The sequence below is a fragment of the Amblyomma americanum genome, chromosome 7, assembly GCF_052857255.1.
Source record: "Amblyomma americanum isolate KBUSLIRL-KWMA chromosome 7, ASM5285725v1, whole genome shotgun sequence".
In the NCBI taxonomy this organism is placed as follows: domain Eukaryota; kingdom Metazoa; phylum Arthropoda; class Arachnida; order Ixodida; family Ixodidae; genus Amblyomma; species Amblyomma americanum.
In genome coordinates this window covers 77862469-77876502 of record NC_135503.1, presented here as the reverse complement: position 1 = coordinate 77876502, position 14034 = coordinate 77862469, and the positions used below count along the sequence as shown (strand labels likewise).

Sequence of the window (14034 nt, the reverse complement as noted above, 5' to 3'; positions counted from 1 at the left end):
TTTTCTGCACAAATGGGAGCTTTAACGCCTCCCGTTTAAAAAAAAATGACACGGAGGCTCACTTTCCGCAAAATTTTGCGACCGTTTGGGAAGAATACAATAGACTGCTGTGAAAAAAAATGGAATAAAGTAAGCTTCCGTATTTCAGCAGCGTACGTGAGGAGACGTAAGAGAAAGCTACCGTTTATGTGCACATTGAACGAAACACTTGCAATGCGTGCTCGCGGCTTTGGACAATTAGTCACTTGTGTGCAATATTTTTTTTTTCTTCTCTACGCAGACCCGTTCATGGCAGCGTTCAAGGCCTACGACGGCGTGCCTCCCGAAAGACGGGTTGCTTTTAGGAACCTCTGGTTGGACCTCCTTCGGGAGAGGACAAGTTCAGTGTCCGGAGGACAGTGTCACGTCACCTACATCTTCAACGTTGTTCACGCGCACAAGCCACGACACGACTAATCCAGAATGCAACGTGCCCGAGCCATTTGTTGCCTTTAGGCTAGATTATTATAACAAGGGCTAAAAAGTGCATGACATGCTAGCTGACGTACCTCTTGTTTGTTTGTTTTTCTTGCAAAAAATGCTAATGTCTTGTGAGAGAGGACCGGGCTTTCATTGTCGCACTCCCGATGGGCACCTGAGCCGTGCCGTGAAGTACTGGCGCTTTTGCGTTTGGCCTTGAAGAAGTCCTGGCCGCAGCTTCCGTATTTCAATGGAAGCATAACGCGAAAGCTTCCATGTGCTGCGCGACGCAAGTTCAAGTGAAAGAACTTCAGCTGATCGAAGTCATTCCGCAGCCCGCCATTACAGCGTCTATTTTTCTGTTTTCTTTCACTGCGTCCTTCGTCCCTTCCCTCACGGCGCGTTTAAGGCTCCAGCTCGTGTTCAAATCCACGAATCCTGATTACCGGCGCACGTGACTGCGGTTATCTGAAGCAGCATTTTAGCAGTAGACGTTTTACAGCGATAGTCGATTACGTCGCTAACTGCAAAGCATGCGAGTTTTATCACTGCCATATGTAATCGGTAGCCGTAGCTTAAAAACCGAATCGAGTGATGCGAAGGTTGAGAGCCGTATATAGTGGGGTTTCTATATTAAAAGCCCTATGCTGAAGCGGAGCGCACATTATCTTGCTAATAAAGTTCATTCTCTATTTCTCTATGGAAAAAAAAAAAGAGTTCTCATACGACTTGTCATAAAAAAAAATAAAGAGTACATCTGTCTGCTAAGATAGCGCTATAATAATTCCCAACTTTACGAAATATGTAGGAACCGGCAAAGTTTGCGTAAAATCAATAATTTGGCAAAAACGACCTTGCAAGCATGTTTTTGCTACCCTGAATTAGCTATACTCCATTGCACGCAAAAGAGTACTCCATCCTGCAGTAGGAAACCTTGATACGCTTCTGCTAAGAGAGGTCTCATAGAGGCCATTTAAGGCTATCTTCTATGTTCTTAAATAAATGGGCGCCTATTGGCTATTTAGGAAAGCTTCAACCCGTATTGGTGAGGTGGGCCCACACTGAAAGCCATGCATTGCAGGACTAACGGTGTATAACGGATGTCATCCCGTTTCCCGATGTTCGGCGTCCGCTTATGTGCACAGGTGCACATCTGCGCAGGACAAGCGCAGGTGCAGAGCAAGGGTGCACCTACGCGCATGCGTGGAGGGGAGGACTAAAATGAGCGAACATGGCAGAACGGATACAAAAAAGACAGAATGTAACCGTAAATGAGTTTCATGCGTTAAATAAATAAAAATGCAGTTTTTTTTCCGGGGCTTAAAAAAAAGACTGGCTGTCTCTTTAGCGCATTTGATCCATTAATTCTCATCCATTGAAAACGTCAGGTAAAAGTTACAAATTTTCAGGACTTAAGCACTAATGGTTTCTTGATCGCAAAATGTAAAAAAAACTGAGATAAATTGAGAAAAAATTCATTACATATTAGTTGATTTAAGGTAATTTTCATATCTGAGTGCCTAAAGTCTTTAAAAGCATGTGCTAACAAGCAGGTGCATGCAGGAATTAAATGTACTTAATTAAGTAATTAAAACTGCTCCATCATCTGTGAATTCAGCACATTAACAGCATAAACTTTATGCTGTTTTGCGTTACGGCTAGCTTTTGCTCGAATTTACCTTTTCGCAGACCTCCTGCTTTTCTGGCAGCTTATACTTTGGCCTTGCGCTGATAAATGTGTTGGAGAAGAGCGTTACTCGGAGTATGCAAGAAGTTCAAGTATAAATACTGGCAAGAGAATACAGAGGATTGGTACAGCGTAAAGACAAACACACTGGAACACAAGCATGAAAAGGGCCCGCATGAAAAGGCAAGAACGGGCACAGGAAGTACAAGGGCAGAGCGCAACACCCCAGACGACCTGTAATGGTCAGGGGAATATCGAAACCTCCATGCCAGGTTGCAAGTAAAGGCAACGAAATGGTACGTGCAGAATTTTGCTTGAAAAGGAAGTAACGCGCACCGAAGGGATAAAGGACACGGGGCTATTAAAGAGTATAATAAGCCGCACAGTAAATATTAAAAGAAAGGTCACGAAAGCCCGCATGGTAATGGCGACGCAGTGAGTGCAATAACAAGAACAGAGTTGCAGAGACCACGATGCAGAGTAAACTGGCGGCAATCTGGACGATGCATGAGCCCTACGCAGGAGACTGCCTGGCACAACGGTCGAGTACACAAAGGGCAGCGGTCGAAGGAAACGTTAGCGCACAGATATTTAGGCATGCAAAGCCGACCCTTATAAAAATGGTCTAAATATTCTTAGAGTTTTTACAGACCCTGCTTCCTTCCTATAGATATTTCCTTTGCTATTCAAGCCTAAAGACTGTCCATAGAAATTCTACTAAAAATGTATGGCCATAAATCTATAAATCTGTCTATAGACTCTATATGATTTGTGTAGTCTATCGACTAGTCTATAAAATTTAACCAGAGTGAGTCTACAAGCTGTATAGACATAAATCTATGGAAACTCTATAGGCTGTCTAAAGAAACCTCTTTAAGCATGAGCATGTAAAGAAGCATTTTACACGAAACACTCTAGATAGGCGATTTAGAAACGTCAAGGAATCTATACGGTCGTACTACGCTCGAATATTATCGTAAGTATATACAGTCACACCACATCACACAAGGAAATGAAAACCGCAAAAAACATCACGCGAATTTGTACTACTTAGCGAAATGTTACAAGGTGAGGCATGAGTGGCCTTGAGGTAATTTTATTAAAGTTGAAAAGGAATGAAGAAAAAAGAATTAGCCTTTAAGGTTGAACAGCCATGAATAATTTCTCAATTTTGCTTGCTTAATAGAGACCAGGCTCACACTATCAGAATGTAATTGGTTGAAATAAAATGCAATATAGAATTCTCGGCAACTTTTGCCGTAGTTCGTGTGTATTATGAGAACAGCGAGGGGCTGCACTGACTTGAGTAGCCCACGTTTTGTCTGAGATGTCGGAAGGGCCGGGGATCGCAATGTTTATATATTGTTGTATCAATTCTCAAAATCCATGCCATATATTATGTGGATGGACCGTCGGTATAAAATTTTATCCGCACGATGTTTTCTGGAAAGGGCAGAGGAGCCGTATTACAAAAATGAACCTTGAGATTCCGCTGTCATTTTGTTGGGCCTTTTTTTGACTCGATGAATTTTGTACGAAACGTCTAAAGTCGTTGAGCTTCCTGAGGAATAAATTTTACAAATTTTTCTTGAGCCCTTCAGCATGAAATGCTCATTGAGTAGTAGATGTTGATTCTTGTCCTGTAGTAGTTGTGGCGTGAGCAGCGCGCGTGCCATCTTGCGGTGTTGCATTGCTCCCACGTGATCATTCCCGTGAGCCAGCGGTGGCCGATTTTATTTCCCCGCCTTCAGCAGCATGGTGCCGCGCGTGCCAACGTGTTTCTTTGGGTAGTGTTTTTTCATGCAATCTGGTCAAGCGTCGTGTGTTTCTTGTGGATAGGTAATCGTAGAAGTTTTTATATCCACGTATACCTATCAGCGCGCTATATCAGTTACGCGGTGAGTGTGAGCTGATGTAGTTGTTTGGGTGTGCACTTCTTTGTCCTTGGCAGCCGGGAAGTTTGCTGTCCTGATCCCGTGACACGGAAAACAATTGAGAATCTATTTATCGCGTATGCCCGTGCCTGTGAAGTGACCTCTGCACGGCATCATGGTTCTCCCAAGAGCTAGCTGCGCTGCTGCTACACCAAATGTCTATCGGCGGCGTCAAGCAGCTATTCACAGAATTCCTGCTCTGCACCAGTGTTAAGCTTTTGCGCTTGATCCCTGCCATGACCCAAGCCACACGAGCCCGAGGAACGTTTATATGTATAGGCACTAATATTTTAGTGCGCTAGCGCTTATACAGCGGCCATTCCCCGCATTTAGCCGTTGTGTGGTTGTTTGTCTATCTTTTTGTATTGAAGCCTGTTTTGTGGCAGTCTACTCACCTGCCCAGGCGTGCATCATATATATATATATATATATTAGCAGACAAGGCATATGAAATGAGGGGCTCGTTTGACAAACATATTAAGGAAGCCAACAGTCACCGAAACCAAGGTGCATAGAAGAATGTTTCTAATTTGTTCTTTTTTATTTGTAGTGCCAGTCAATTGGTTTTTAAAGAAAATTACTTATAAAGCATCAGAAAAAACAACAATGCCGCCGGTGGGATCCGAACCCACGACCTCCGAATATCGCGTTCGGTGCTCTACCAACTGAGCTACGGCGACGGCTGTCAAATCTGCTGCTTTCGTGGCACTACAAATTAAAAAAAACAAATTAGAAACATTCCCCTTGACTGTTGCTTCCTTAATATATATATATATATATATATATATATATATATATATATATAGAGAGAGAGAGAGAGAGAGAGAGAGAGATCACAGTCGACTAGCACTGGAGAGGTTGAAAGCGCACGTTGCAGCCAAAATTTGTCGAGCCACAGCAGCGACGACAGTAATCGCGTTTTCGAAATTCTGAAAACTTATATGGCTATTACTAATGACTGGCTACAAGTCTCTAATTCCAACCAGTAGCCTAAGTGTTACAGTCAAAAAGTTAATTATCAGAAATTAGCGGCTAACTAGGTATCGTTATTTACATGTTTTCAAATGTCTGCCAACGCAGGTATTATTGTGCCGCAGAAGCCGCCTTCATACCTCAAAAAACCTACTTTAAAATAATATGGTTCACTTAAGTTGAGACACCCGGCATAAGTGCCAGCTGTATAATGCGCAGCCCAAACAAATACGTTGATGAGTATGGCGTTTGGCTGTTTGTCCCAAGGTCGCGGGTTAAATCCCTGCAGCGGCGGTCGTATTTCGGTGGATGTGAAATGCGAAAACACACATGTGCTGCGCGATAGCAGAGGACGTTAAAGAACACCAGGTGGTCTAAACTGATTCGCTGCCCTACATACGGCGTCCCTCATAGCGTACGTGTCGCTTCAGGACGTTAAACACGAATAATATCTGAATAAGTCGCCAGCTCTGTGCATGTATAAAGCGCATACAATTGACAAAGGTGCACTCAGAATGACATCAGAAATTGAAGGGCATCACTTTCAAGCCGTTTCGGCCACTAGTCCTGTACAGAACAGAGTACACATATTTATCAACGACTACGTACAGAGACCTCAAATGTGCCACGTATTCGTACCTCAGCCTCATTGACACATAAAAAAACCTGTCATAGGATCCGTAATTTCTTCAAGAAATATCATTAGGCTGTTCACTGATGGAAAAGGCTGAAAAGCTCAACACTGTTTTCATTTTTTTTCCCCGCCAAAATTGGCCCCTTCGAGCTGTACACCCGCTCTTGTAAAAACACACGGGACACCAAAGCAGCGTATTAGCGAAAGGCAAAAACACACTGATTGGTTTGTTTGATAGTTGGGCAGCATTTAGCTAGCGAAAATATCGCACGCTTACTGCACCGTTGCACGTTTGCCGGCACTTGAGGCAACTATAACAACGTGGCTTCCGCTGTCCTAGAAAGTGTTAACCTCAGAATTTACTATTTATATATGACGAGGTCGAGAGCATAAAAACACATGCGCTGTGCGGGATAAGTTGTTTTTTTGTCTTCATGAATGGAGTGCACAGCACCGCAAAAGGTACAAGGACGAAGGTTCCTCACATATCCGCTGCACTCTACCCATTTGGCCCTAACTCCATTGCGTTCTCCATTGTGACTCCATTGCTCAAAATGACCTCAACCCGCATCGTGAGGTGAGGTTGAGGTGAGGTCGGCGACGGCTCGAAATTTTGTGAGTGAGGTCAGCAAATCCGACCTCAACCTCACGCGTGAGTTTGAGGTTGAGTGAGGTCGTCATTCAATGAGGTCAAAATTTTGAGGTAGAGACTTTGCAGTTTCCTCGTCTTACTCCGACGAGGGCCGCTTCCGAAGCGGAGTTGCAGCGCATCACCGCAGTGTTCATGCAATCACGCTTGGTGTTCGGTTTCCCCTGTTTGGACAACTGGATGCCACAGTTCCCCCTTAGTTTTCGGTGCTGCGCCGTAATGTCCGTTCAGCCCGAGCCTACAAAAAGACGCACCCCTCTGGTCTTCCCGGAAGGAGTGTTACTGTCACAGCACGCCACTTTCCCTCCCGCTTGCCCCGCTGGCGTAGCACACGGCTGCCTGCCGGTCGGCTCAAACTACCGGGAGCGCGCAAAGCACGTAACTCACGTTGACCCGCAGTAGCTTTGTTTGATGCCTCAAACAAATAAGTTCACTCCAACAAGCACGCAATAACTTCGCCGCAGGCGGATGACCCCAAGCAAGACTGCTTCGTGTTCATGCTCGTTGCCGGTGCTGACGTCACGGCTTTTGCCTTGCATTCGAAGAAAGGGGATCCTGCTGTACATTAAAAAGATTTCGCTGCGGGGAAATTTGAGCGGAGAGCCATGGTGCTCTTTACAGAGAGAGCGGTTCACGCTGTGCACTCTAGGCCAGTTGTTTTTACCGGTGTGATTTTAATAGTTGGCATTGTGTTCGAAGACGTAATCTAGCCCTTTCTTTCAAAATGCCGCGGGTTCACCGAGTCATCGGTGACTTCCCAGGATTTCGAAACCATTACCATCGCCACCTGGAGGGAAGTGGTGGAAACGGGGGAGGGTCTTGACCTTCCAGGAACATCAACCATCATCCTTAATTATTAGGTGCAGGTATTCCTATTTTCCCGCACAATAATTGTCTTCAGGTCCGCAGTGGCCTCAGGAAAAGTGAGGTGAGGGCGTCTAAGGAGACCTCATCCTCAACTGATGAGGTTGAGGTTGAGTGAGGTCGGCAAATTCTTTTGGAGCTTGAGGTGAGGTCCAGATTTTTGAGGTCTGAGGTCAAATGTCTGCCTCTGGTCGCCAGGACCTCCCTGCGGCTCGGTCCCGAATGTTCACGCTGCGATGCGGTTGCCGAGTGTGGGACTCCTCATAGCGCTTCTGTTCATTAAGACCACCTCGCCGACCCATAAAGAACAAACGGCAGCGAAGCGCTCGCCATGCGTGAAGTGCTGTACTTTGCTACACGGAGCTACTTTTCCCAGATTTGTAACGGCATCTCGTTTTTTGCCGCTGTCTCTTTGGTACTTGTCAGTAGTATTGCAAGCGAAAAACATGACCACACCACATTCCCTCGAAGGCGCTCGAAGGCGGCATGTGCAGTGTGGGGATGCTGTAGGCCGGGAGGGGCTCCGGATTAATTTATACCATCTGGAGTTCTTTAACGCGCACTGATATCGCATAGCACACGGCCTTCTCGCGTTTCATCTCCATCTAAATGAGGCCACAGCGGCCGGGATTCAATCCGCGACCTTGTGCTCAGGAGCCGGTCGTCGTGGCCACTTAGCCCCTGCTGTGGGTTCGCTCTCACAAGGTTCCTCCGCGAAGGAGAAATGCACACTCAAAACCTGCCCCGCATTTCAGTCCGAACCCCAAACTGTCCCCGAGGAAACATGGTTCCGCTGCTCGAAGGCGAGAGCTTGTGCGCGCTCATTCCCAAGGACAGCCGAGCGCCCTGGCACCACCCTGGCACCCAGACGGTGCGGTCGCAGCAGTCGTAGGCGGCAAGTGTGCGACGCGGTGTGGTTGAGCTTGCAAAGTGCTTACGCGGGCGCCCTGAGGAGCGTCGCATGTGAACTATACCTCACCGCACACTTTTGAGAAAGGAAAGTCCGGTATCGGCGGCCAGGGACTCCGGAACAGAGGGTGAAGGGAGGGAGCCGCTCCCCCCCCCCCTCCCCCCCCCACGAGATTTTTTCAGCCGGGCCAGCGCGTCCCCAGCCTCGAACCCTCGAACTGCTTCCACTAATGTCGGATTTATGATTGAGATACTCCGACTGTAGAATGCCAACAACGTAAAACAGGCGACTGACCTTATTTACTCCCTAACCTAATTAAACGTATTTCTTTCAACAATCCAGCGAGATCTCATTGCAATAAGCGATGTTTAATGAGAGGCCCCACTTCATGAATGTGAGAAGCCCTCAGAATTTGCACAGATATCTTCTGATCTACTTTAGATCACTCCTCACATGCACGGTTCCAAGCGCACCAGATAGTATTTCAGATTTCTGGGCATTAAAAAATATACGTGTTATATAGCTGCTTCTGCTTTCCAAAGCAGCGTTTGCTTGCTTTTTAGCACTTTTCCTCTTCCTTACCTGTAGTGCGGAGAACTAGAATCAGTCTGAAAAGTGAAATAAGCTTTCCTGTGTTTTGAACTTGCGCAACGGTTTTGCAATAGAACAAGGGGAAGATTTAGTGGGAGCAGGACAGGGGAAACCACTTCTTCGGAGCGAGAAATTTTATCTGGGAAATCTGTTTTAGCCCAAATTTTTATTACAAAAGCTCACCGGTCAACAAGTCATAGTCTAAAGTTTGAAATCAGCTGAAGAAACGTACGTGTAAGATGTATCACCCTGTAAGGAGATGCTCATCTCGACCACGCCCGACGGTACTGTCCGACTGCCGGCTACCAGATATCTCTGCACACAGTCTTGGAGAGCGTTCCGCTGAAGTCCTCACTCATGCTTGTAAGTCAAGAAAAGGATGGCGAAGCGAGGACACAGGTACCAAACGAAGACAATTCCCTAAGGAGTCGCAGCCCGCGTCCCATAACCGCGTCCCATATTCATAATTGCTTGCATATTATTTTGTGAACAGATTCGAGAGCAGCGCATTAACACTGGTTGTCTCAGTGACCTTGTCTTCGTATCTCATGAATGTCAAGCTGTCGCGAGGAAATATATCTGCAGGCAGGATTTTCCCACCATGTTTCAAAAAGTTTTGTCACGCCTGATGAGACCGACGGACCACAGCATTTTGTCCTGCGACAAAGCTTATAGGAGAACTGTGCGCACTTATATGAATGTACTGTGATATGGTTACAATGCACCAATATTTTTAGAAAACTAATTACAAGATGGGCAGTGAAGTACACGCCTTGATGTGGCTAGCGCCTTAGCGCTTCTTGAAACGCATTTCACCAGCACAATGACGCGAAGGCACAGAACAACCATCGGCTCCACTCCGCTCCATTCCTCGGGGTTAGCGCCATCTATAGACCACTACCTCTTCTAAATATAAGATGACGTCAAGAGACACGGCCTGATGTGCAAAATCAAAGATTTTACGTTGCCCCGCCGCCTTTCTCCTCGCTTTTAGAACCGCCTCGGCACCTGCCGCACAACGCTATCAGCAGTTTCAAGTTTTGCCATCCAACCAGCCACGCCCCCTCAGTGTCACTAGTGACCTCAGGACGGGTCACCACTTCGTGACGGCATGAGAATCAGCCTGAGACACGCATCAAAACGACTTTTTGAATGCATGAAATCCAGCAAGCGTGAAAGAAGACATTGAGGGCCCCTGAGTAAAGCAAGGCAACCCTTTCAACAATAGAGTGAAATAAAATTAACTGTACCCTGCCTGCTCACTAAGGAATAATGGATGCAAGAGCGCATTTAGAATCGAGAACTGCAGTGACCCTGGGACGCTCGTAAACAGCATCGGCGCGCACCACAGTGCCCACTTGCACACTACTAAGTGTGGGTGGGCGTGACGATGCTCGGCTGATCGGTCCGGCAAGGGAAGGAGAACCGGAGAGAGTGTGGTGGCCAGAGTGCGGGAGAAAGAAGGAACGCCATTTTGAGAATAAACGCAAATCGCGTTTTCCTTTTGTGATAGATTGGAGACATAATTAAATTTGAGAAATTAGCTAGTCCAAGTACGGTTCTTCCGGACAAATCAGCCAGCTGGCACCATGAGACAACGCGTCTTCCTCAGGCGGAGGAGAACGCCCAGTTGGGAGAGCAAGAGGGGAGGAGAGTGCTCGGAGATGCCCTCTTCGCCAGTGTGGTCGGCGGGCCGAAAGTGTGGAGCTTATCACGTGACTGATAACATCAAAAGAACGAAAATCTGAAAGCCTGCAGCGCACGCAAAAGCACGTTCACACACCGGCGGGCTGTAGACGTCGCAGAACAGTCTTAAGTCGATTCGTCACACTTGCGGCATCACAGGTAACTCACGAGCGACCGGAATGAATGAACCAAAACTGGTCGCGCAACATCAGCGGCTCGCCGGTGTGTGCGTAGACAAGGTGCAGACAATTGTCCAGAAGCTAACTTCTTCGACTGACACAAACATTCTTCTTAACCCAGTCATGATCAGAGACCAGAAGTGAATCCACTGCCCACCAGACGTAGGTGCAGAGTTCAGTCCAAGAAAGTGGTGAGCAGGCCTACAGCTTCCCTCATTCAGTTATGTTTAACCGTTGGCCGTAGCATGAGCTTGTCTCTCCTCACTTAACCCCGGCCCATCGCTGAGCAACTGAATCAGATGTATTGAGGTGAAGTCTAGAAAGGTGGGGACGTCACATGGGCACAGCCGACACATTATTTTCTTAGTGCACGCTGTATATACAACAAATTGACGCCACCTATTAAGAGTTATCATCATCAGCTTGACTAAGCCCACTGCAGGGCAAAGGCCTCTCTCATGCCTCTCTAATTAACCCTGTCTTTTGCCTGCTGCGGCCACCGTATCCCCGCAAACTTTATAATGGTTCAGGTGTCCAAAGATATATGAGACAGATACTGCGCCATTTTCATTTCCCCAAAAACCAATTATATATAAACTTTATAACCTCGCCCGCCCACCTAACTTTCTGCCGCTCCTTGCTGCGCTTGCCTTCTCTTGGAATCCACTCGGTCACCCTTAAGGACCAGCTGTTATCTTGCCTTCGCATTACATGCCCTGCCCAAGCCCATTTCTTCCTCTTGATTTCGACTGGGATGTCATTAACACTCGTTTGTTCCCTCACCCACTCTGCCCGCTTCTGGTCTCTTAACGTGATAAATTTCATTTTTCTTTCCATAGAAAAATGTTTCTGCCCCATAAGTGAATACCGGTAAGATACAGCTGTTATATACTTTTCTCTTGGTGGATATTGGTAAAGTTTGTTCATAGAAGTTTGCGGCCAAGTACTACACCAGGGTGGCCAAATATTGCTATTGTGAGGGAGTGCGCTGTCGGTTCTGGTCACCGAGATCACAGCGCCCCAGGCCTGGTCATGCAAGTCCATCTACTCACGGAGTTTTTTTTTTTCAAATCAGATGGAGAATAGCGCAGCACCGGAATTCCAACACCGGTCCTCTTGCATGCCAGGAAGATGCTCTTTCTCTACGCCGTCTGAGGCGTAGAGGTAGAGGCGTAGAGGCTATAAGCAGGTTATAAGCGTATACAAGTGCAACAACAACCTAACATGTGAGGCATTTAAAAGCAGCCGAAGATGCTCTAAATCATAAACGATGCTTGATGTCATGAAATTGCTAAAGTCATTATCCCCTCCTTATTGAACTAGAAGCAGATCAACTCAAGAACAAAGGGATGAAAGCCCCTCAAAGGAACCCCTCCAGCCAATGGCTTCAACCGATCCCTTTAGATCTGATTTAGGCGGGTACAACTGAAGGACGAAGCGGCTATTCCCCGTCAGATAACCCACTTCCAGCCAATGGCGTCTGCCGGTACGCATGGACCTGCTAGCATCACAATGCAGGGAGGGGACTGTACCCTTTCATCTGCCACTCCCAGCACTGTCATGATGGCAGGCTCAAGAGAATCGGCCGGCGCCATTGGCTGGAATCGGGTCCCTTGGCGGGGAGAAGCTGCTATGTTCTTGAGTTGTATCAAACTATAGCGTGAAATCACAATTTTTTAATATTCAAAATTTTTGTCCAAGAATGTCGGACATGTTGCAACTCACGCAAAATGTCTGCCTTTATTGTACAGAGACAGCAGAACTGCATATTTTCTCATGCAGTCGTTCGCACCGCATCCCATTCACCCAAGGCCAACTTCGGCGAACATCAATCGTTGAGCCGCTATGCAAGGGCCCCAAGAACCACAACCCGTCTGGGTAAACGACGCAAAGAACTGCAGATCTCGACCCCGAATCATGCACCTGGCTCGATGCTTTCAGTCGCAAATACAACCTGAAAGCGCTAGAAAGCGTGCATTTCAGACGAATACCATGCCGCCAGGAACAGCACCTCGATGTTGGCTGCGGCCCGGGAAACTTTCTCGCTAAATGCCTCGTGGAATGACTGCGCCCCTTCATACGTGTCGTCGGTACCGACGTCTCTCCAGGCATGGTGCAGTACGCTGGAAGACAATACCAGATGCCGGAGGTATCCTTCGAGCCCCTGGACATCGAGCACGGCGATCCTCAGGGCATCGTGGTCAAGTACGGCCTATTTGACCGAGTGTACTCTTTCATGACGTTTCACTATGTGTGGGACTTGGACAGGGCGTACCGCAACGTGTACAGGCTTCTGAGAGACGGCGGTGAGTGCCTGGTCGTCTCTCTTGCCAGGACCGTCATGAGAGACGTGTGGCATAGGCTGTACCAGGACGATGAGTGGAAGACCTACATGCCAGTGAGCAAAAGAGCAGCCAATCGCACTCATTTTGCTGGCCGATCCACATTAGTGGCTCAAAAGCGAATTCCTGAATTTTCTCAGTGGTGTACCCTTTTTCGTAAGGTGTATGTGCAAGAAAAAAGAACGTACTTAGGAGCATCTAACGTGTACCTGGTATTGCTAAACCACCCTTCAGAAAAAGTTTAAGATTTGTCTCGGTCGTGAACATCAAAACCAATAAGCAGGTTAACAGGTTGAGTCGACTGCGTGAAAAGGTCTCTCCCAGTGCTTCCCACTTAAACAGGCTCGGAACAAGCCACAGCCACCCCTATGCTACCACTTTTTCGTAGTGGTATCCATGGTGCTTCTCCTCAAACTACCTCTTACCTCCCCTACGCACTGCAAGGCCAGACCCAGTCCCGTTGTCATTAATGTGAGGCCGCTGCTAGTTAGCGCCACTAAGCCTTTCGGTCTAATTATGTCACTTCAACGGGAGAGGTCAATTTTTTTTTTTATAGAGACGTAGTATATAAAACAAACTAGGAGTTTTCACAGCATTAAGGTTCTAGGTGATGTCCCATGCATGTAAAAGGTAGCGGCATCTCGATGTTTCACCTAACGTTTATTCCAAAGATATTTAAAGTTTAAAGAGCAGGCGTGTGAAGTAACGACGAAAATTGAGCACCTTTTTAAGCGTCAAAAACGCCATTTTTGCAGAATATACAGCTAAAATCGCTTTTTTCCAGCGACTAGAAATAGAGCAGGGACTGAGCGTTGTATCATTAAAGCTGTTAAGAAACATGAGCAATAACCGCAATAACCGCAATGTGGCGTTAATTGTAGTAGTAGTAGCAGTAGTAGTAGTAGTATTTGGCGCAACCGGGGGTTGGATACCTTGGCAACCATCCGTCACCGTGAGCCTTAGAAAGAGAAGTTTTGAGATAACGTCACTCATAACGTCACCTGAACGCACCATGGAAGCGCTTCATGCTGAGTGGTCAAAACCCAGTGACGTCACGCATGACGGCGCAGTTCCTCTTTTGTAACTTCCTCTTACTGCTCTGACGACCTCCCGAAATGCATGCATAG

General features: G+C 47.0%; 2 protein-coding genes across 4 annotated transcripts in view; one reads left to right on the top strand and one right to left on the bottom strand.

The window, feature by feature from the left end:
* The window catches only part of LOC144097251 (juvenile hormone acid O-methyltransferase-like), a 32424-nt gene extending 30786 nt beyond the window's left edge, over positions 1-1638 (top strand). For all 3 annotated transcript variants that reach the window (XM_077629993.1, XM_077629994.1, XM_077629992.1), the window contains exon 5: positions 281-1638. In XM_077629993.1, the coding sequence (XP_077486119.1) occupies positions 281-456 (176 nt within the window). In that variant the 3' untranslated portion in view covers positions 457-1638. The remainder of the gene's footprint in view (positions 1-280) is intronic.
* The window catches only part of LOC144099346 (uncharacterized), a 156622-nt gene that overhangs the window by 98965 nt on the left and 43623 nt on the right, over positions 1-14034 (bottom strand). The window lies entirely within an intron of this gene.